General features: G+C 40.0%; 1 protein-coding gene across 2 annotated transcripts in view; it reads right to left on the bottom strand.

Moving 5' to 3' along the window:
- Positions 1–21,293, bottom strand: part of TBX15 (T-box 15) — a 54,652-nt gene that overhangs the window by 29,630 nt on the left and 3,729 nt on the right. For both annotated transcript variants that reach the window (XM_015563497.1, XM_015563499.1), the window contains exons 2-5: positions 14,328–14,541; positions 9,667–9,768; positions 7,829–8,000; positions 6,591–6,758 (exon numbers count right to left, since the gene is read on the bottom strand). In XM_015563497.1, coding sequence (XP_015418983.1) covers positions 6,591–6,758; positions 7,829–8,000; positions 9,667–9,768; positions 14,328–14,541 — 656 coding nt within the window. The remainder of the gene's footprint in view (positions 1–6,590; positions 6,759–7,828; positions 8,001–9,666; positions 9,769–14,327; positions 14,542–21,293) is intronic.

Raw genomic sequence — 21,293 nt, 5'->3', positions numbered from 1 at the left:
AGTTGGCTTATCCTGTCCGACCCATTTATGATAGGGGTTTATGATATATGATTGTGCTGCTGTGTTTCAGGGACCTCCACAGACCTTTGTAAATATAACGACATTCTATTTCATGGGCCTGGTAGAAATGGTTGAAAACCTGTTTCACACAATTCACTGGATTTCAGGCCAAGGGGCCTGTACAGAAGTTTAATAGACAAATGCCACCAAATGTTAGGGAAAGCAACATCTCTATACTTGTTTCAAAGTTTTTAATATGAGATTCAGAGAACTTCATGAAGAGTGTGGTTGTGCTACTCATTACTGATTTATTATCAAGTGCCTTTTGTGTGCAAAGCACTGTGACAGGTAGTGCAGGTGGCAGAATGGTGGTCAGTACATGGCTGTTACTGTCTTTTCTTCCAACCCAAGGAGCTTATAATCTAGGAAAGCAGACGTGCACTAATAATTACAATGTAAAACAGAAAGTGATTGGGTTTGCCATAAAGCTAGAGTGCTGTGAGTGCGTAGAGAATGTAGGGATTATTCCGAGTTGAAGTGCTCTGAGGTCTTAGGAGATAACATGTGAGATGCATTTGAGTGGTTCATTTTCAACCCTACTCGATCATTACATTTATCAATTAGACCCTAATATGGTTGTCTGTCTGTATCACCCCACCTTAGACCAGGTCACCATCATCTATTGACTAAACTACTCTAACCTTCAGATTTATCTTCCTTCTTCCCTGTCCAGTCTCTTCTTTACACAGCAAACAAAGTGATTTTTGTTAGCATGTAACTGGATCACATCCTTCTCTTCAGTGACTCCCACTGTACTCCATGCCTGGCCCCACCCACACTCTGCTACCCCTGGTTCACGGGCTCAAGCCCACTGAGTTACTCTCAGTGTTGGAATGTGCCAAACTTTTCCTGCTCAAGCCCCTCACACTCACTCTATCTCCAGACAAAAATGCTCCTTTCTGTATTCTTCACATAGCTAACTCCTCCTCCTAAATCTCACTCTTACTATCATTTCATGAGAGAGGTCTTCCTTGATCACTCCTCCAAAATAGCATGCTTCTACTCCTTTTTTAAAATATATTTTTGTTGATTTCAGAGGGGAAGGGAGAGGAAGAGAGAGAGAGAAACATCAATGATGAGAGAGAATAATTGATTGGCTACCTTCTGCATGCCCCCACTGGGGATTAAGCCCACAACCTGGGCATGTACCCTTGACCAGAATCAAACCTGGGAGTCCACAGGCAAATGCTCTATCCACTGAGCCAAATTGGCTAGGGCCTCCTACTCTCTTTAACTGCACCCTCTTTAATTCAATCTTTACTCTTAACCTAGTTGGCAATTATACTTTTTTTTTTTTGTTCACATAGTTACTATTTGTCTTTCCCCCTGCTCTACAGGTAGGAACCCTATCTATTTTATATACGTTTTATTAAGCAGGATCTAATATGACGTACTATTCATGCTCAGTAAAATATTTATTCAATGAGTGAATATGGGAGGGAGGGAAGAGGGAGGGAGAAGGCGGGGGTTTAGAGAGAGTAGAAGGGAAGGCAGGAGGGGGAGGAAATGAGAGTGAGGGAGGGAGGGAGGGAGGAAGGAAGGAAGGGGGATCACCAGTCCCAACACCATAACAAGCCTTAAAAACTACAGACCACAGAATTCCCTCAATCCTATTTGCTTTCATTGCAGGCATTACAGACAAAAGTCTTAAATGTTCTTCCAGTGAGAACAAGATCCATTAGTAGCTTCCCGTGCAGCCAAAGCTACTCTACAGGAGTTATATGCAAACTCAGTCCAGTGATAATGAGGAGACATGGAAAATACAGAGGTTATGGAAGAATTTTTGTTCACTGATTTTATTTCCATAACCTTACACTGATTGGTGCAGTCTGAGTTATTGAAGGCTGGGGCACATGAGGGAGTGGTTGCTGGCCTGCCACCATTCATTTTAATCATTTTCACGGACTTTTTTTTGCCTAGTAACATAGAGGCAGTTAATAAATGAGATATACCTCACAATGCAGAGTGCAGACATAAATAACACAACCTACAAAGAAAATTAAATCTTTAGTATGGTTTTTACAGGACAGGGCCTGCCCTTATTAACACTCTCTTAGTTATGCTTATTTTTTATCATACTGCTTGAAGGGTATTCCACTGGGATTTTTTTTAAACCTTAGCCTGTATGAAAAAGAAAATTCTACACTGATTTGATTGGAAAGTTACGGTAAAACTGGCTCACTAGTTTAATATATAATGAGTGACTAAGAAATCCTATTGGATTTGCTTACACAAACCTGGCTGTGGTTGCAGACTTCCTAGCTGGTTCCTGTAGCCAATTCTCATCAAGAAATAAGACTGTGTTACCTGAGGAGAATGGGGCTATATCTTTTTGGAAATCTAGTTTCCTGTTTGGGAAAAATAAAACCTTTTTTTTTTTCAGCAGGCTTTTTCCCCTAGAGAAGACAGATTCTGTAATGGAAATTTCCTGCTAATTCCATGAGAACATGTTGGCATCAGCCTCTTCCAAGAAAACACATAAAGTGTGGAGTCACCTTTATTCCAACCTCTACCACCTTATTCTCCACAATGAGATTCTGGGCATGGGGTACCTTCCTCTCTGCCACAGGCTGGCCAAGTTGGCACACTGTGAGCAAATAGCAGTAATAATAACTTCAGTATGCTAGCAGCCCCAAGAGTCTATGGGTCAGTCCGAGAGGGGGGAAGGAAGAAATGGGAATAGGGGAAAGAAAAGCATGAGATATTTCATGAAATAGAAACTCTTTCTTCACACTTCACTACTATTTATATCCAAAAAAGCAGAACCACAGATATATAAAGACAGTGGTAGTAGAATGGTGTTGACTAATCATTCAGCCATTTTCCAAGGAAATATTCAGAGCTCTGCACTACGGGACAGACACAAATGTCTTAGAATTGTGGAGATGGAATTGTCCTTCATCTTAAATTAGTGGTTTCTGGGCTTCACAATTCTAATTCCCCCTTCCAATATTTGAGAGATCAACATTGATATTCCAATTTTTTATTCTACCAAGTGAAGGGAGTTAATGTCCACTATCTCTTGCCATCATTATTTGACACTCTAGCATCAAAAAAGTTGAAAGGACAAAAATAAAAATTGTACAGTCTATTAAAATGAATGTTTACATGTATGAAAAGTCTCTACACTATCTCTATTTTTCTCACCTTTCAATGGACCATAAAAACCTTCTCCATTGGCTTGAGGACATAGAAACACTGATTCAGATCAAACCACCGATTTGCAAATGAGACTATTGAGGTGGAGGGATTCGTCAAAGGCAGTGCAATTCATCCGCTGCAGAGCTGGGTCTACTACTCAATTGAGTCTCTTAACTACCAACCTGGTGTTTTCTACCATGGCTCACTGTTTTTTGTAGAACATTCAACCTTTGTTTTTAAAATGCTTAAAATATTGAGAGGAAGACTGAACAAACATACACAGATCAGCAAGTGATAGGGTCATGAGAGAGTGTTACACTCACTAACACTTTCATGAGGGAAAGCTCATTTGCACCTGAAAAAGTAAGGAAGGTGGTGGGGGATAGTAATTGCACCAAACTTGAAGAATAGAAGGACGCTAGACAGATAAAGATGAAGGGGGGCGCGCATTTCTGCAAAGACAAGAACATAGGCAAAAGTAAGGCAGCTGCAAAGTACAAATAGTAAAATTCTAACTAGATTGCTGAACTCTTGTGGATGCTTAATGAGGATTAATTAAAAATAAGCTTAGAAATGTAGTTGGTAATTGGCACAGAGGACCTTATGTGAAAGACTTGGGATCCTGGACTTTGCTCCCAAGGCACTGAGGAGTCATTGACAATTTCTGACACAGAAATGATGCAGTGAGAGCTGTGCTTTTGGAAGATCCATCCAGCAATGAGACATTGAGCTTGCAGCCCAGGTGACTCTGCCGGGTGCTATCACAACATCCCAAGATTGGGAGAAAGGGGCAGGTCCAGAACAAAGGCAGAAGCAATGAGATTAGAAAGAAGAAAATACTGCATCAGTAGAAGCATCAGAGTTTAGTGGTAGATTGGATGTGGGAGAGTCAGGTGTCCAGCCTTGGTGACAAGATGGAAGTCAATAGAAAGTATTGTTAACAATGGAGAGGATGGGAGGAGACACAAGTGAATAGTATAGGTTACAGTGTTTTGTTTACCAGCAACAAAACACCATGTTCCCACCGCTCAAGGATGGACTGGCTAAAACTACACCAGTCTAAAATATTGTGGGGGTTCAAACAAGTTTACAAACATGAACATTCATCATTTTTAATAGTTGAAAATCGCATGTCTATTGCCTCTGTTTGATAATGATAAATTGCTCCCAACCTTCATTTAAAAAAAAAAAAAACATGCAGGGGAAAAGGAGGGAGAAATTATAAATTCAGAGCTAACAGAAACCTTAGAAAGCATAAGCCAACTGCTCATTTTGTTGAAGAAATTGAAGCCCAGAATGACACAGAGCCCAGTGACAAAGGTAACTAGTGGGAAATTTAGGACTAAAGCCCAGGTCTCCAAATGTCTAGCCCATTGTTTTCTGTGGAAAAGACACCTTCTTTAGGAAACTGGGTAACATTTCATTTCAGTTCTGCTCTCCTCCTTTCTTCATTGTGTTACTGCAAACAAGCTCCTGAGAACAATAAACCTACCACTCATTTTTTTCCTCTTTACTCTGATAGGCTTCCTAACCATTCTCTTAAAAAGAAATATAAGGAGTTTGGCCATAAAATATTAATTGTTCTCATTCTGGAAGGTTGAGGGCAATAAAAACACAGTAATAGGTGCATATAGCTCACAAAAGAGAACCGTTTATGCTGCCCAGCATCTTCGAGACAAGTCTGAAAATTATCGTTCGCTCACAGCTCTCTTACAGGATGCAAACCTCAAGATTCCTGGGGGAAAGAGCTGAGGTTAGTTTGCTTTATTGTAAGTCACTGCATTATATTAAATCGTATCTATGCAGCCAAAGGGAATGTTAAACAGTCGTGCTGTTGATTTATCCAGGGACTGGAGGCTTGTTAAACAGGCAAAAGCTGTTATCTTGACTTCAAAATAGGCAGAATTGAGTATGACTCATCTATTTTGAATGTCAGCACATCATGAATTCACCAACATGACACGAGAACAGAGAGATCAAAGTAGTTACCTATTGATTACAATATCTTGAAGAGCCAACACAGCTCTTCCAATTCCTAACAATCCCCTTTCTCCTTAATGAGCAATTCTTTTTTTTTTTAATTCTCATTCGAGAATATGTTTTTTATTGATTGTAGAGAGAGAGGAAGGGTGTGGGGAGGAGAGAGAGAGAGTGAGCGCGCAAGCGCACTGATCGGTTGCCTCCAGAACACGCCCCGACTGGACATCGAACCTGAAATCTGGGCATGTGCCTTGACCAGGAACTGAGCTGCTATCTTTCCGTGCATGATATGATGCTCCAAACTACTGAGCCACACTGGTCGGGGCTAAGCAATTTATTCTTTTAAAATGACCTCTACTTCCCACGTTCCTTCATGTCTATGGGCCCAGTCATTTAGCAATGTCTGACTGCCATTAATTAGATGCCAGATTTGTGTCAGTGACTTTAGACATATTACCTCTTCTAGTCCTTGTAGCTCTGTGAAGCTAGAACATCTTCAGACCAGGAAATAGGTTGAAAGGGGGTCAGAAAGGTGTTCAAGGTCATACAGTTCATCAATAGAAAAGTCATAAATCAAACCAGATATTTCTACTGTCAAATCTCATTATCTTAATTATGGCTTCCCACCCCTACCAAACCACAACAGCCCCTACCCCAGTCCAGATATAGACAAAATATTTATACAGTGAGAATGTACTCAGACACAGGACAATGCCTATTAGAGAAGTTTGAGGAAGAGAAAGGGATTTCAGGTACCCATGTTCAGTTTCCTTTTATTGTCACAGTGATCTGTGGCTTTCTAAGTTCAGCCTGAATTATGATAGTGACCCTCCTGGTCTCCAGAACTGATCTTAATGAGTTCATTCATCAGTGTCTATTAAATATGTATGGAATGAATGGACGTATTACTGACATTAAAGCATACAGATCTTAGGGTGTAGCTGGTGATCACAGGTAAATTTCATCTGAAAGTGTAAGTGAAGCCGTGGATCTTAAATGGAATTTTAGATGCCTCTTGCCTGTAATGTAGCCAGGTGCTGGGATACATGGAAAAGTGCAGATAAGAGGGAAGGAATGGATCAAACCTCAGAACTTGCAAATGAGAAACACTTGCCAGGATGTGGGGAGATTATGAACATGGATACACGTACAGAGAGACATGAAGATGACTTAGGTTTGCTCCTCCTGGGCAAAGATTTGGTCTCTGATCTAAATCGAGACCATGCCAGCTGCTCCTAGGCCTTCCTGCCTTGTCATCATGGGTGCCTTGTGTGCCCTGCAAGCCTGCTGTCTCTCATTCCATGCTCCCCAGTGCCATGTGGAAGGACAAAGCCTTTCTTACCAAAAGCCTCCTGGATACCCTCTTTAAAAAGGAGATACCGCTAGGAACTCTCAAGGCAGCCTCTTACCTGTTGGTTCTGATAGGCTGTGACCGTGGTGAACACGGTCTCAGGAAAGTTGAACGTTTTCACTCCATCCCCAACAGGAACAGGTTTTGTGGGTGAAAGGTCGCTGCTGAAATCCTTGCGAATCACATGAACCCGAGGCTGGTATTTGTGCATGGAGTGCAGAATGATCTGGAATGAGAAGGAGAAACATTAAGCCAGGGTTGACTCTAAGGTCCCTACATCTTTTCAAGCTCTCATGCAAATAAAATCACAGAGTAGAAGCATTTTAGAAAGAGTACAGATTGGGGGTGGGAAACCAGAAATCAGGGGGCGGGATGTACAAGAAACCAAAAATCAGTATACTTGCCCACCACAGACAGGACTAAGTGATTAGAAAGCATCACATGGAACCATATAGCAGATTATCCTGATCATGGGCGGTGGATGCTTGCTTTAACTGGGTAAATGCTGAATGACTGCTCTGGTACCAGAAGACGTCACTCCACTAAAAGGTCCCAGACCTCTGCCACATAACAGTGGTTCCCTCCTGCTTCAAATTTGCAACATGGGCTCATGCTGTCTTTACATTCTACAAGCTATTATTTGCACTTTGTTACTGAATTTATAGACATTCTCTTATGTCACGTGAGAGTGAATAGTGTAAGTACATTATCCCTTCCTCAGAAGATTGTCGTTTCCTTCAAGATAGGAGCCAGGGTTTTAGCTCCTTCAATCTTCCCATAGCACCCAATATGGATCATGGCATTCAGTGAACATTCAGTATATGTTTTACGGCAAAAGGTAAATTGATAGCATCAGGTAATCTAATTATACCTGGAAAGCCTTAGGGCCTATTCTTCTCTTATAAATTCTTCTCTTGACAATCAGCCAAAACTGTCACTTCAGTTGTTTCCCTGTGCATCGTTCTACTGAATGTTGTGATTTCTTTCACCATTTTTTTATTTGTCCTGTATTTCTGTCTCTGAATTCTCCCCTGACTAGACCATGCGTACCTGGAGCACAAGACTTCTAATAAACACAACCTGATGCATAGCAGACGTTTGCTAAATGTTAGATTTGTAATAAGTGAAATGTCACAGGAATAAAAAAAAAACTGTATGCTTATTTTCTTAAGATGACTTAGAGTGGCATGGAGATTCTTATTTTACCTGTTTGCAACAGCCTGGGGCTAGTCAGCTCTAAAGCAAAAAGGGGAAGAGCAGGGAGGAGGAAGAGGGAGATGGGATTCTTTGACTCACATGTCCTTGATCATCCAGTTCATTGTTGGTCAGCTTGAGTTTGTCAAAACTGACCACCTGTCTCATCCAAGTGTCTCCGGAAGCTAGAGAATCAGGGTGTATATAAACTCTTGGTGGCACAGGGGAATCAGCGTTTCCAGCCACCATCCACTTGGAGCTATGATACACGTATCTGAGAGAGGGAGAGAGGAGAATTCAGAGATGTGTGCAGAGAGGGAATAGCAGTCCAAAGAGCAAGCAGGGACAGGAGAGAGGAGCAAAGAGATGACAAGAATGGAGAAGTAGTACACAAAGAAAAAAGGAAAGATAAGGGGAAATGGAGCATGAGATGGGGTGGGGGAGAGCAAAAAGGTGTTGTGGTTAATGATCAAAGCTGCAGCTCTCATAAGAAAAACATTCTCACAGTCCTTTTTCTTTCTTCTCCCTCTCCTTGCCTTGCACCCCTGTGTGCACACAGGCATCCTTAACCCACGTGCCTAGCTATGGAAAAGGTATTTTACTGCAACCTTTCACCTTTCAAATGCAAACCATATAATCCGTTGGCCACTTGTTCAGGATTTGGTTCCTTATTAAAAACATCTTCCATATCGTCCTATAAAACACAGCCATGTGCAGAGACCCTCCAAGCAGCTCACTCGTTAACCATTTCCTTGCCAGGGATCTTGATTTTGAGGCATTTCTAGGAAAATGGAGGGCCTCTGCCTTAGTGCAACCATCCCCAGAAACAACACCAAGTCTTCCCAGTGTTTTCTTTGATGAACTCTATCTTGAACGTCATCATCTCCCACATTATTTTCCCACAAAGCCACTGGAAATGAGATGCTTTTGGGTAGCAAAGGAGGTCAGTTTTCCAGACTTTGCCAATTGCCCTGTAGTTCTGAAGGGTGCTCTCCATGGATCTGACACTTCCTGTTTATTAGCAAAGGAATTTGTAGGCCCTGGGTCCTGGCAAACAGAGGCACTCAGTCCAAATCTCAACTCCCAAGATCCTCTAAAAAGATTAGAAGCCTCTCCCTTCTTAAGTCCTGCATTCAAGACCACTTCTCTCTGGGCCAACTCTCTGACCCACCACACTAGTCCTGGTCTTCACCACTCATGTCTCTCTTCCAAATTCATGGATTTAGGGCCAAGTTCTCAGGCATTTCAAAAATCAGCCATGATTCACTGGTTGGATTGAGATCTCAAGAGATCAATTAAGCCCCAACTTGTTTCAGACAAGAACTCCATGTGAGCAATCCAAGAGACATGGAGACTATGTTGGCTTTTCATGACTTTGAAGGAAAAATATTTAGTAAACTCGCAACCCATATTAATGAATTAAAACTCTCCCTAACTAGATGTTCTTCTTGAGGTCTCACCCAATTCTCCTATTCTTTTCCTCCACCATCCACAGGGTGATCCATCAAAATATATGATTGAATGTACTGTACAGGTCCACTTTCTTTCCCTTCTTCAAAATCAATCATTTTACCTCAGCATTTCATAAACCAAATCATTCAATATGTTAGTTACTTTCTATGTTAACAGAAGTAATTTTAGACTTAATTTCATTGGATTGGATTTTTGCTACCCTGGCAGACTATATGCAATCCCACTCTCTCCAGAGATACAGTGGAGATGGATTCCAGACCCAACCATTACTGAGTTCTGATTTCCTGCCTCTAGTGACTCCTTCCTGCCTGGTGCTCTGCCACAGGCCATTGGCATATTCTCCATCCTTATTCCCTGTACGGAGCATTATACAGTGCACTGTTAAAATGCTTCATCAAATGAGTTTAAAGAATAGTTCTGGAATTTTAGTGGTACCCACAATTCCACATTTCAGAGTCATTCATTACCTGTATCTTTTATTGTCCACAGGCACAATGTCCATTGCTATGTAGTACTGCTGGTGTGGATCCAGACCAGTGATTTTCACTCTCATGGCAGGAAACATCCTCCTGTGAAGGGGAATAAAGTAGGAAGCCAAGCAATCAGAGGGGAAGAAGCAGCAGGAGTAAACGCTAAGAAAGTCTCTTCTCATTAGGCACTTTAAGCACGCCAAAGTTCAGTGTCCTCTAATTCTCAAAATTAGCTTATTATTTTTCACTTTGGGAATTATCACTATAAAATATGCTAAGGACTTATATTGCTGAAATAGCACCTCTTCTTACCTTACATTGACCTATTCGATGATTCATATACACAAAGGGCACATACAATGTCCTGCTTTATCATTGTAATTAGATAGATGGATGATGTGTATGAATCCACACAAACACATTTCTTATTAGGCTATAACATTCTTAAATATACTTATACTCATATACTTACCATACTTGAATAATTTATAATCATCTTACTCTCCAAGTAGCTTATCACAGCTGTTAGTTGCTGATCATAAAATATTTCTTACTGGCTGAGTCTATTTGAAAGTGACCACTCTAAAAATAATGTCTTAAAGAAAAAAAAGAAGGAAGGTGCTACCATTCCCAAACAAAGGGCCACCAAAGTGTTTTTTTAATGGGTAAAATGTAGAAAAATTTCTGCTAGTTCTCAGGCTGTCAACATGTGTGTCATGAGAAAGACCCTGTGGAATAGGGAGCAAATACCAAATGAATTCTAGTGGCCTCTGGGCAATACCTTGTTTCTACCACAATGGCTTGTTAAACTTGCCAAAGCAAGCGAGGTCAGGATATGGCACTTTACAGCTACTCTCATAATTGAAGAGGGAGCAACCCAAAGAGGTATTGTGTTTCAAGGAGTCTAGAATAAAATTCACCATTCTTCTTTAACCATAAGAAAGAAGAAAAACATCAAGCTCTTTTTGTATGTCATTCATTTAGGAGCCAGACATAAAAAGTGCTTGGTTCAAAAATTTGGATTGCCTGACTGTTCTGTAGGGTACTTGTACACAAAATGCTACATTAAGTTTAACCATCTGGGGCCATTTAGTCGAGCTGGGCAGAGCACAGTGCTAATGAGGTCAAGGTCACAGGTTTGATCCACATACAGCCTAATTGGCTTTGCTTCATTTCACGGCCATAGACCATACTTTGGCCCCAGACAGCCATCTTGCAAATGTGCACTGGTTGTTTATATGAGGGGCTTTCTAGTCACACATTCCAACAAAAGCAACTCAAAAAGCAAACATCCTCTGTATGAGATCAGTGACATCATAATCATATTTGGGGAAAGCACAAGAGAGACCATAGTCCTTACAACAGGGATGATGGCTAATTCTTAAGTATTTTCAAAGAATATATATATAACTGTTCCTTCTTTTCCATTTTATAATTTTTCAGAAGCTTCTATTAGTATATTTAGATTTTCTCCCTCTGCCCTCACAAGTTTAATTAGGAAGCCGTTTGTTTTAGTATTATAGTGCACTAAGGAAATTTGATGGTGGGCTACTCATAATGATTAAATCTAACATTTGTTAGGCACCTTGTTCCACACTCATTCCAAAAATTTGAGAACCTTGGTTATAGATTTAAATATAGATTAGTAATTCCCTTCTTAATAACAATGACTTAGAATTGTCCTGTATGTATAAGTAGCTGGAGAGCATCTTGCCAGAGATAGAGAGGAAGTCCTCTTACTTGCAATCTGTGATAAGAAAATGTGGTTCCTTTCAACCACCTATAGAGATTTGTTAAATTGAAAAAGATTAATTCATTTTCTGGTGACTTTAAGAAAAGGGATTAGGTGTTTTTAAACTGATTAACTGTTTTGTCAGGAACATTTTATATGACCTAAAGTAGAAAAGCTACCTTTCTGGTTTGGCTCCATGGATAGAGCATCTGCCTACAGACTGAAGGGTCCTAGGTTCAATTCCAGTCAAGGGCACATGCCTGGGTTGCAGGTTCGATCCCCAGTAAGGGGCTTGCAGAAGGCAGCCAATCAATGATTCTCTCTTATCATTGATGTGTCTATCTCTCTCCCTCTCTGGAATATAGATAGAGATAGAGATAGAGATAGAGATAGATATATAGATATGTATATGTATATATACACACATGTGTGCGTATATATTAGAATATATATGTATATATGTGTATATAAGAATATATATATAAATTAGAAAAGAAAAACTACCTGTCTCTTCCCTGTACCCAAGTTCTAAAATGAATGAGCTGGGTGCCTTTGGATAAGTCCTTTAACCCCATCCCTTATAACACAAATGAAAGGAACTAAATCATCTCCGTTCCGCCCTCTGCTTCAAAACTATGACTATATTTTAATTCTCTTCTTAAAATGTATCAAAAGTTGCTTTTTCTTTTTGTCAGCATTTTATTACAGAATATCAAGTGAAGTCATAACACCCTAGAGAAAAAAATAATCTTTCAGATTTACAAAATGAGATATGTTTGGTTTTATTTTTATGACTAAATTTAGGCCAATTCTTTTGTCTTCTAAAGCCATTAATCCCTACATGCACCTCTGTCCGTGGTGCTGATTACACAGATTATGTTGCTATATTCAAAGACTGAGAGCTTTGTAGACAACAGTGGTTCTAAATAACAGGATTACAGTTTGGTTGTGAGGAGTAGATGGTAACTAAGCCCTCCTGAGCAGGAAAAAGAAAAGAAAGTCATACATAACTAACATTAACTAAGAAAATGGAAATTGAAAAGGATACTACATAGGAAGTGAAAAGGAAGAAAACAACTGTGGGAATGGGGAGGGAGGAAACAAAGTTTACGGAAGAGAAAGCCTTCTTTGCAGCACCTGAGGCAATGCAATGCAGAAGCAATTAATGTAATTTCTAAACCTAAATAAAGGGGTACCACTAAAGAACAAACTGTATGTCTGTCCTGTGAATATCCACATAGATTCAGGAATCAAAGTCAATCTGTGAAGCTACAGATATGGAAAAGAAAACACTGCAGAAGAAATCACAAAAGGAGGTCACAGAAGAGTTGTCAGTGAGGTTCTCAGATGAACTGAATTCAATGAAGTGCAGGAAACAATGGTATGATAATGAGGGAAAAAAATGACCAAAATACACAGACTCAATAGTAGAAAGTGAAAAATCCAAGATAAAAACTGGAAAATCTTATAGACAAAAAAAAAAAAGAAATTTTCCCTCTCTCTCCAATCAAGCCTCTTGCCCAAAACTAAGAAAAAGAATAAACACTTTTTCCTTGAATTGTTCTATTTCCTTCAACGACATAACATCTCAAAATGTAGAACTGAAACCCAAACAACAAAAAGGAAATGGTACGGAAAGTAATTATCCTTCAAAGATGTGCCTCCTAAGAAGCATTTTAATAGTTTTATTCGCTGCTAAAACTTAGAGAAAGAAAACTTAGTTCTGGAAGAGAAAGAAAATGAACAATATTTCAGTTTCGTTTTAACCTCATGTTTTTGTGGTGTTTTATTATACTGGGAGGTTTCACTATATTCATTCAAGTGAACTGGACCCAATAAAAATATTATTTTACTTTAAATGTCCATGTTCATGTAGACAGCTTTTGATCAATGAGGTGGGTCTTTTTGGTCTCCATGATGTGAGACTGCATAAAATGGCTTGGAAAATATGAAAGCAGCATTGTTGTTTTTATTTCAGTGAACTACCCCTATGTACTCAAGAAGTGTAACCCCAATTTATTTTTATTTAAATCATTTTCATTTTGAACCCAAGGGGCAAGAACTGCAACCATTTCTTAACAGTGCAGAGTTATAAACAGTTGAGACCATAGTTTTAGAGCCAGACAGGGTTGTGTAGAATTCTGGAGCTGCCCATTATTGCCCATGTGGCTGTAGTCAAGTTAATCTCTTTTGGCCTTCACACCCTCACCCATATTTGGAATTATCATATCTGACCTCATAGAATTCCTGTGAATTTTAAATAATGTAGTATACATTGAGTATCCAGCACAAATAGGTAACTAACAAAACAGTGTCCTTCAAGAAAATTGAAAGATACCAATGAAGGAATAGCTTAGTGTATTTCAAGAGAAGTTGTGTTTTAAAAACTTTTATTATCCTACATAAATATTTTCAAGAGTTTCCATCAGGTTGCTTGAAAGTTTTGTAATACTTTCAATAAATACAATGGATCAATAGTTCAGAAGATAAACCAAGCCCAATTCGTACCAGAACCAAAATTCTTACAAAAACATCTGGCTCCTTTAAATGCCTTAGAAGATGCAAGCTTTTGCTTGGGGAGCAAACTTGTTCTGTTGAGAACGATGGATGGTGAAGAAACACTTGCTTTGGCAATCAGTTTGGCTGTTACGTACCATGGATCTCCAATATTAACTGAAACACATGTGTAGGCAGAAATGTTTGTGAGGATAGAGGTGATTTAGGTTTCAGTGGCCCTTGGAGAAAAATGGCAGTCACAGAAAACACAAGATCATTTCGTCAAGATATCCAGATGCAAAAACATGAGTGCACGTGACTTTGGCTTCACCAGTGTTACTACCACCAATAAGTGAAAGGAAGAAATAGAACAGCTTCTGCTTTGACCTCTGTTCTTTAAATGTGGCCATTCAAAGGAACATGTTCTTACCTGCCCGCTTTGGTGATGATCATCTCAGTCCCAATGTCATGGAACCGCTTCCAGAGGTCAGCGCACTGCAGCTCCACCTGGATCTCCTCCATGGAAGCCATGGCAGCAGGCACGGCGCCTGCAGCACCCGGGCCCAGGTCAGCGTGCGTGTCAAAGGAGCAGGAAGTCCGCTCAGCCAGCACCTCCGAGTCTGAACCCGTGCTCTGCTCAGAATCTGCAAAACACACCATCAAGCCTTGGGTGAGAAACTGCTGGACACCCCCCAACACCCCAACTCTGAAAGATGGAGGTGGGGAGAGCGGCAGAGTGGAGAGGGGGGGAGGTGAACAAAGGGAGACTTGAAGCTGGGAAGCTCCAGAGCACAGCACTCGGGGTATTTTATTATTTTTTTTATGGTTTGTTTTTGTGATTTATGACCTTCTTTCAGGTTTCATGTTTCCAACATGACATCTGGCATTTTAGTAAGTTTTAGCAACAGCTGAAGAAAATTGGTCCACAACAGGCAATATAAAGAATACTAATGTCACCATGTTGAAGGGCTTGAAGCCAAGCTGGGCAACAAAGTACATAAAGGCCACATTTTAATAATAGTAATAATAATAACAACAACAACAGACTCTAGCTCCAAACCTAGATTGGACTCGTGCACTTCACGGGGGAGGGGGAGGTTTCAATGCTAACAACAACGTATTCTTGAATTCCATCCTACTTAGCATCACTGCCCATCAGTCAATTACTTTTAAACATAGCAATTTCTCCCCCACCCCCACCCCCATATATATCCTGGTCATCAAAAGTAATGAAACGTTCTTGGGGATCTTTAGAAGCACTTTGTCCTATATCCGAGTACATGGCCTTTTCTAAGAGTTCAATAAGGCCATTTTGGATGAGAAAGAAAAAAAGAATCCGTTGTGAGGCAAGGATGTAAGCATATGGAAAAAGTTACCCAAGAAGGCGGCTGAAACAAAGGGAATAAATGAGCTCAGGAGACACCTTGATTGGTTTCTGAAGTATAGGCAGAGGAGAGGGGTGATCCAAACAGGAAGGTAGGATTGAGAGCAACCGAATAAAAAGCTGGCATGCTGGGCCAGATGGTCCTTTCCTTGTGTGTCTTCCGTACCCATGGGGGAGGAAGGGGCGGCAAGTAAACTGATGGAGAAGGCCAGTGTCAGATTTACCAGAGTATTTTCTGTAATTTTTTAACTGTTTTACTTTCAGAGCCCCAGTGCCAAGAACTGTATCTCCTAAGAATTTCCAAGCTCAGATTAGCTAGGACAATTTTCTTAGGCCAAATGATACTTTAAGCCAAACCTAAAAAGCTGTTTCTCTAAGCCATCCATCTGATTGCTTCCCCTGGAAATAGGTACATACATAAAGATTGGAAAGAGCGGTGTGTTGCCCTGGCACCTAACTTTGCAATGCTGTTAGAGGTTATGATCTTTTGGGCATCAGTCCTTGACACCAGCAGGGAGGGGGAAGGATGGCCCAGAATGCCAGGCCACCTTGCTGCCATGTTCACTTACCTGAAGCAGGTTCTATGCCTGGGAACAACCCTGCCCATGATGCCTTTAATTTCCATTTCTTGTAGCCCTGGTGTGTTCCTCTCACAAACCCAGTCAGCATTTCTGGCAGGAATATCCCACAGCTTTGCAAAGGCCACAGGGAACAAAGTGCCACCTCTCTGCATCCTCCCCGGTTCCTCACCCTTCAACCAAGCTTCTAAGTCACACAAAAGTCTCTGCCCATGATCTTTAGTGTATCCACAATCACTAGTCCAGTCACCATCTTTACCAAAAAAGAAAAAATTTATGACTTAGTTTTACATGGCTAAGCATATAATTTTATAGCCTGGACTTAACAGGAGCTACTAATTTTGGTCTCCTTCAAGCACAGAAAAGTGAAGCTACTTATCTAAGACGAGAGCTGCTGTGAAGTGACAAATCTCTTTCCTAGCCCGGTCCTATAAGCCTGTCAATATCAGAGCCCTTAAGTCATCACATACTCGGCCAAACAGCCATTCCAATCCTCTGAGACCTGGATTCCCAAATCCCATTTTGTTTCTGTGATTTGCCAAGAGTTCCTCACTTATCATGAACATTGTAAATTTTTCAAAAACTTCTCGGCAAGATTTTTTTTAAAAAAAATAGTCTTGTCTTACCTTTGTTATGAAATCTCCTTGCCATAAGGGCTGCTGTAATGATGAAAAAGTTGGAAATAGACATCGTAAGTAGGGCCCAGCAGAAATCTTGGACATATGATTTCTCTAATGTGTGTTTAGGAAAGGGGAGAGGAGGGAACGATTTCACTGCACTAAGTGCTAAATATTTAATGGTAGCCAAACTGTGGTTGGGATTGGAACGGGGACTATGGCTGGAGAGTTGGAAATAAGAGTCTCTACTCTTAACTCACCGTGTCATCTGGAATAAAATGGGTACTCAAATGTAACATTAAATGGATGAATGGATAACCTTGGACAAATTACTTAACCACAATGGACCTATTTCCTCATCATGCCATTAGAAGGATTGAAGTGAAAACTTTTCTAATCTCTTCTACCTCTGATGACTTGAAGAATTAAGAATCTTCTCTAATGCAACTTTTAGAGGCAATCTCAGATAGAAGCATTAAATTTAAAACTGTTGGGGCCAGATAAGTTAAATGAGGAAAAGACTGGGGGCCCAAGTTTGCATCATCACAGGAGTTAAAGACTTGAATGGGTATTCTGTTTATAGTTTCAATCAAATCAATCAATAAGCACCTTTGAGCACGTGGCCTTATATGAGGTACCATGTAGGTAATTTGAAACAGAATCCCAGACCTTGAGAAGTTTCCCAGTTAATGTTGACTAACTATGTGTTTATTGAGTGCTTACTATGTGCCCAGTACTGTGCTAGATCCTGGGAAATATCGAAGTACACAATGGGGCTCCTCTTAAAGGTACTTACAGTACAAGTGGGAACTGGGCACATCCACAAATAATTAGAGACAAAGACAAATGCTGTCACACAGTTTTCCACACCTTCATATACAGTCTTCTATGTTATAGGCACCCAGAAAAGAGAGGGATCTAAGAACAGTCCTGAGGAACCCATGGTTACTGGAAAAGAAATGGGCAAGTCTATGGAGGCACAGGTCATATTTGCCCAGGAAGAGGATTTCCGGACACAGTCATTTGTTTCCCTGGAAATATTTGGTGCGCCTAGATTCTCAATCCCCCACAAAATAGAACCCAAGTGACTGTTATATACAAAATACAGACACTGGCCCACACTTGCAATAACATGAAGGTACCATGTAATTTTCCATTCTCAATTGTTTCTTACATGTCATAATTTGGAAGTAAAATTAATGTTATATATATACACAGGGTATCCAAAAACAATGTATACACACTTTAACAGCTAATAGCTCAATTTTGAAAATGAAATGTAGTTTAATAAACACTTCCTTTATAATTATTCAATGTATGTGTATACATTTTTGGAACACTATATATATAAATTTCTAGAGTAGTTAGGGCTACCTGCAATATAAGCTACCTATAATATCCTTAAAATAGTAATCTCAGAGTCAAGATCTACAGCTTAGGTAAAAATAAAGTTTACTTCTTTTTAAAATACATTTCTAAATCTTAGTTATATAAAATAGGCTAATCAGATCAATTATTTCAGCTATTAATCAGAATGTATACTTGAGTTACCTAAGTCATGAACATAAGAAATGCACAGCAGGTTATTTCAATCAAATAAGGCCTTCCATTCAGAAATATAATCAGTCCCTTGAAGATCAGAAAACACCTCTGTGTTTTCAAGTTCTTTTACTCTTGGCAATTTGTGACTTCCTGCCTTCAAAAAATAATCATTAGAAACTCATTTGAATGACCGGGAAAGACTTCTTGGCTATCAGATGTCTCCTCTGCATAGTACTTTAACAAGCGGAATTTCAGGAAATCAGGAGCATAAATGATAACATCGCACACAACTAAGGAAGTTAGAAGAGAAAACTTAGGGAACCTGCACTGAGCCAATTACAAGTCACTGAAGAACACTGTGTGACATAGGGTCAAATCAATATATCCCATCGAAAAAATCCTTAAAAAAGAAATTCTAACCATCAGTTCATAGTGTTACTCACTTTCTATCTCTATCTATTGTGTGTGGATAAAATGGATACCCAGTTCCCACAAAAAGTGGGGGTTAGCTTAGAGCAAGTTCAATTCTCAATTTATGCAAAACACTAGCATTTTTGAAATAATTTCTTAATTTATATGTTGTACATTATCTAATATGCCCTTCCATATGATGAGGTAGCCATGACATACATTTTTATGTCCATTTTGTGAATGAGAAAATTGAGACTAGGAAAAATAGAAAATAATATGACCTAGAAGGTAGGTCCTCTCCTGAATGAATGATGTATGCTATGATAGCCTGGTGTCATTGTTGGAGATGAGTGATGGAAGACTGCTATAGTCAGATAAGAGAAGTAGATAAGAGCCCTGGCTTGTTTGGCTCAGTGGATAGAACATTGGCCTGAGGACTGAAGGGTCCCAGGTTCTATTCCGGTTGGGGACACAGGCCCGGGTTGTGGGCTTGATCCTCAGTAGGGGGCATGCAAGAGGCAGCCAATCAAGATTCTCTTTCATGATTGATGTTTCCATCTTTCCCTTTCCCTCTCTGAAATCAATAAAAATATATTTAGAAAAAAAAGAGGTGTAGATAAGAGATGTGCATCTTACATTAGATGTACAGTGCCACTTCCATAATACTGCACCTCAGCTATCATATTTTACCCCAAGGAAGAAAATAGTTTGAAACAAAGGAGAAAGACCCCACCCATCTGATAATCAAACAATCGTGGTGTTTTTGTTTGGGGTGTTTTCCTGCCAATAACTGGGACACAACTATATTGAGTGGTAATTCCTATCTGATAATGGTAGGGCAAACATTCCTTGGTCTACTTCCTAAGCCCCAAAGTTTCTAAACCAACACTCACAGCCATCTCTATGCTCCCCTTCACACCAAGGCAGACATCAGTAGCTTATAACCCAGGCAGTACTCTCTGTACCAGGCTCAAGTAAACTCCTATTTCCAGAGGACCTCTGCAGTGGAAATTGGTTCTGAGACATCAGATTTTATTAGGGAGCTTAGAGAAATCTGGTGATGAAAGTTTTCATAGAGTAATTCTAAATATGGCAGAAGCAGAGCATTTGGCATTGACCTGAGTACGGACTGAGCCCAAATTTGATACCCAGTCCAGAGTTTCAAGCGAATGAACTATAACCCAGGTTGGATTAAAATAAAATTATGATGATAGCAAACACTCAAATGATCCCATTAGATGATTAGTAATGGAATGAAGTCTCTAAGCAATCCATGCCCTCCGAGTTCTATTTGGAAGAAAGGGGGAGGTAACCTGAAGCCTGCAATTTTCATGCCAATAAGCCAATTAAGGAGAGTAAGAGCACATATCTGTCCACCTGACAACCAGCACCTCTCTTGGTGGTACACAGAACCAGAGGTGAGGACCCAAAGTCATCCCTGAGATCTAAGCCTCTGCAAAGAGGCTTTGCAAAGAAGTGGCAGCAGTAATTTTTGTATCTATTTCTTGTTGATCAAAGGTCCAATGTCATCAAAGGTTCAGCCTTAAAGGGCTCCAGCATGCTTTGAAGGTGGAAGCAAAAAAGCAGGTTAGAAGTAGCAAGCACTACACTAGATAGTTATCCCTCTCATCTCACACAATTTTTCGCAGAAAACCCTAGAAAGTAGGCATCATTGCTGCTGTGGAGACACTGAGACTTGACAAGTTGAAGGGGCTTTTCTCACATTACATAACTGGGAGGCGTCAGAGTGGGACCTCAGTTAATCTGGTATTAGAGGTGATGCTCTGGCTACCAGACACTGTGGCCCATTTTCCGAACCAGGCCTGAAAAGCTGTGTGCTTCCCACTCTGAAGTTGGCAATGCAGAACTCATGTTCAGGCTCAGTCAGAAGATAGCTCTATGGAAACTAAAACATTGTCAGTTCTTTAGGGAGAGGAGAATATTAGCACCAAGGTCATATGGGACTTTGTCTTTCTCAGTAGCATGGTAGTTAGATTCATGAATCTTTTAGGTCTCATCACAAACTTAACATTATTTAATAAGTAAGTACATTGGTAAAGGCCCTCTTTGTTGTATTTTATTTCCTGTCCCTAGTACCCTCTGGGTAAAACATCCAAATGTGACAGACCACTGAAGATCACAGTCAACGTCAAGTACTCTTTTGCTTTATCCTAGACCAGTGGTCGGCAAACTCATTAGTCAACAGAGCCAAATATCAACAGTACAACGATTGAAATTTCTTTTGAGAGCCAAATTTTAAACTTAAACTATATAGGTAGGTACATTGTTACTAACTTAATTAGGGTACTCCTAAGGCTTAGGAAGAGCCACACTCAAGGGGCCAAAGAGCTGCATGTGGCTTGCGAGCCGCAGTTTGCCGACCATGGTCCTAGACCATAGCAACATAACATTAGAAGGTACAAAATAACATTGGAAGATGTCTGGACTTGAAGAAATGAGTAATGACAGCATTGGAAGACATAAAAGGCAACTGAAATAGTTCTTGTGCAAAATTTGGCTTATTTAGGCTTAACTCGGGTCAGAGTTCAGGACCCAAAGTTGTTGATTTTAAATGGATATGTATTCTTGAAGAGATTCATCTGATAATATTGTATCTGAAAGCACTTTATAAATAGCAATATATCAGATTAACATATAAAGTTATATGCCAATAACCAAGTTAATCGGGAAGACCAAGAAAAAATACGGACACCTACATGTACTGGATTTTCTAGAATGGTCCTAATTTCAAATGTTTTATGTCATTCTCCCCATAAAATTAAAACTTTTTTGTTGTTGTTGTTAATCCTCACCCGAGGATATTTTTCCATTGATTTTTAGGGAGAGTGGAAGTGGTAGGGAAA

Source organism: Myotis davidii, unplaced genomic scaffold, assembly GCF_000327345.1.
Source record: "Myotis davidii unplaced genomic scaffold, ASM32734v1 scaffold217, whole genome shotgun sequence".
NCBI classification, from domain to species: Eukaryota; Metazoa; Chordata; class Mammalia; order Chiroptera; family Vespertilionidae; genus Myotis; species Myotis davidii.
This window is presented reverse-complemented; position numbering and strand designations above follow the sequence as displayed.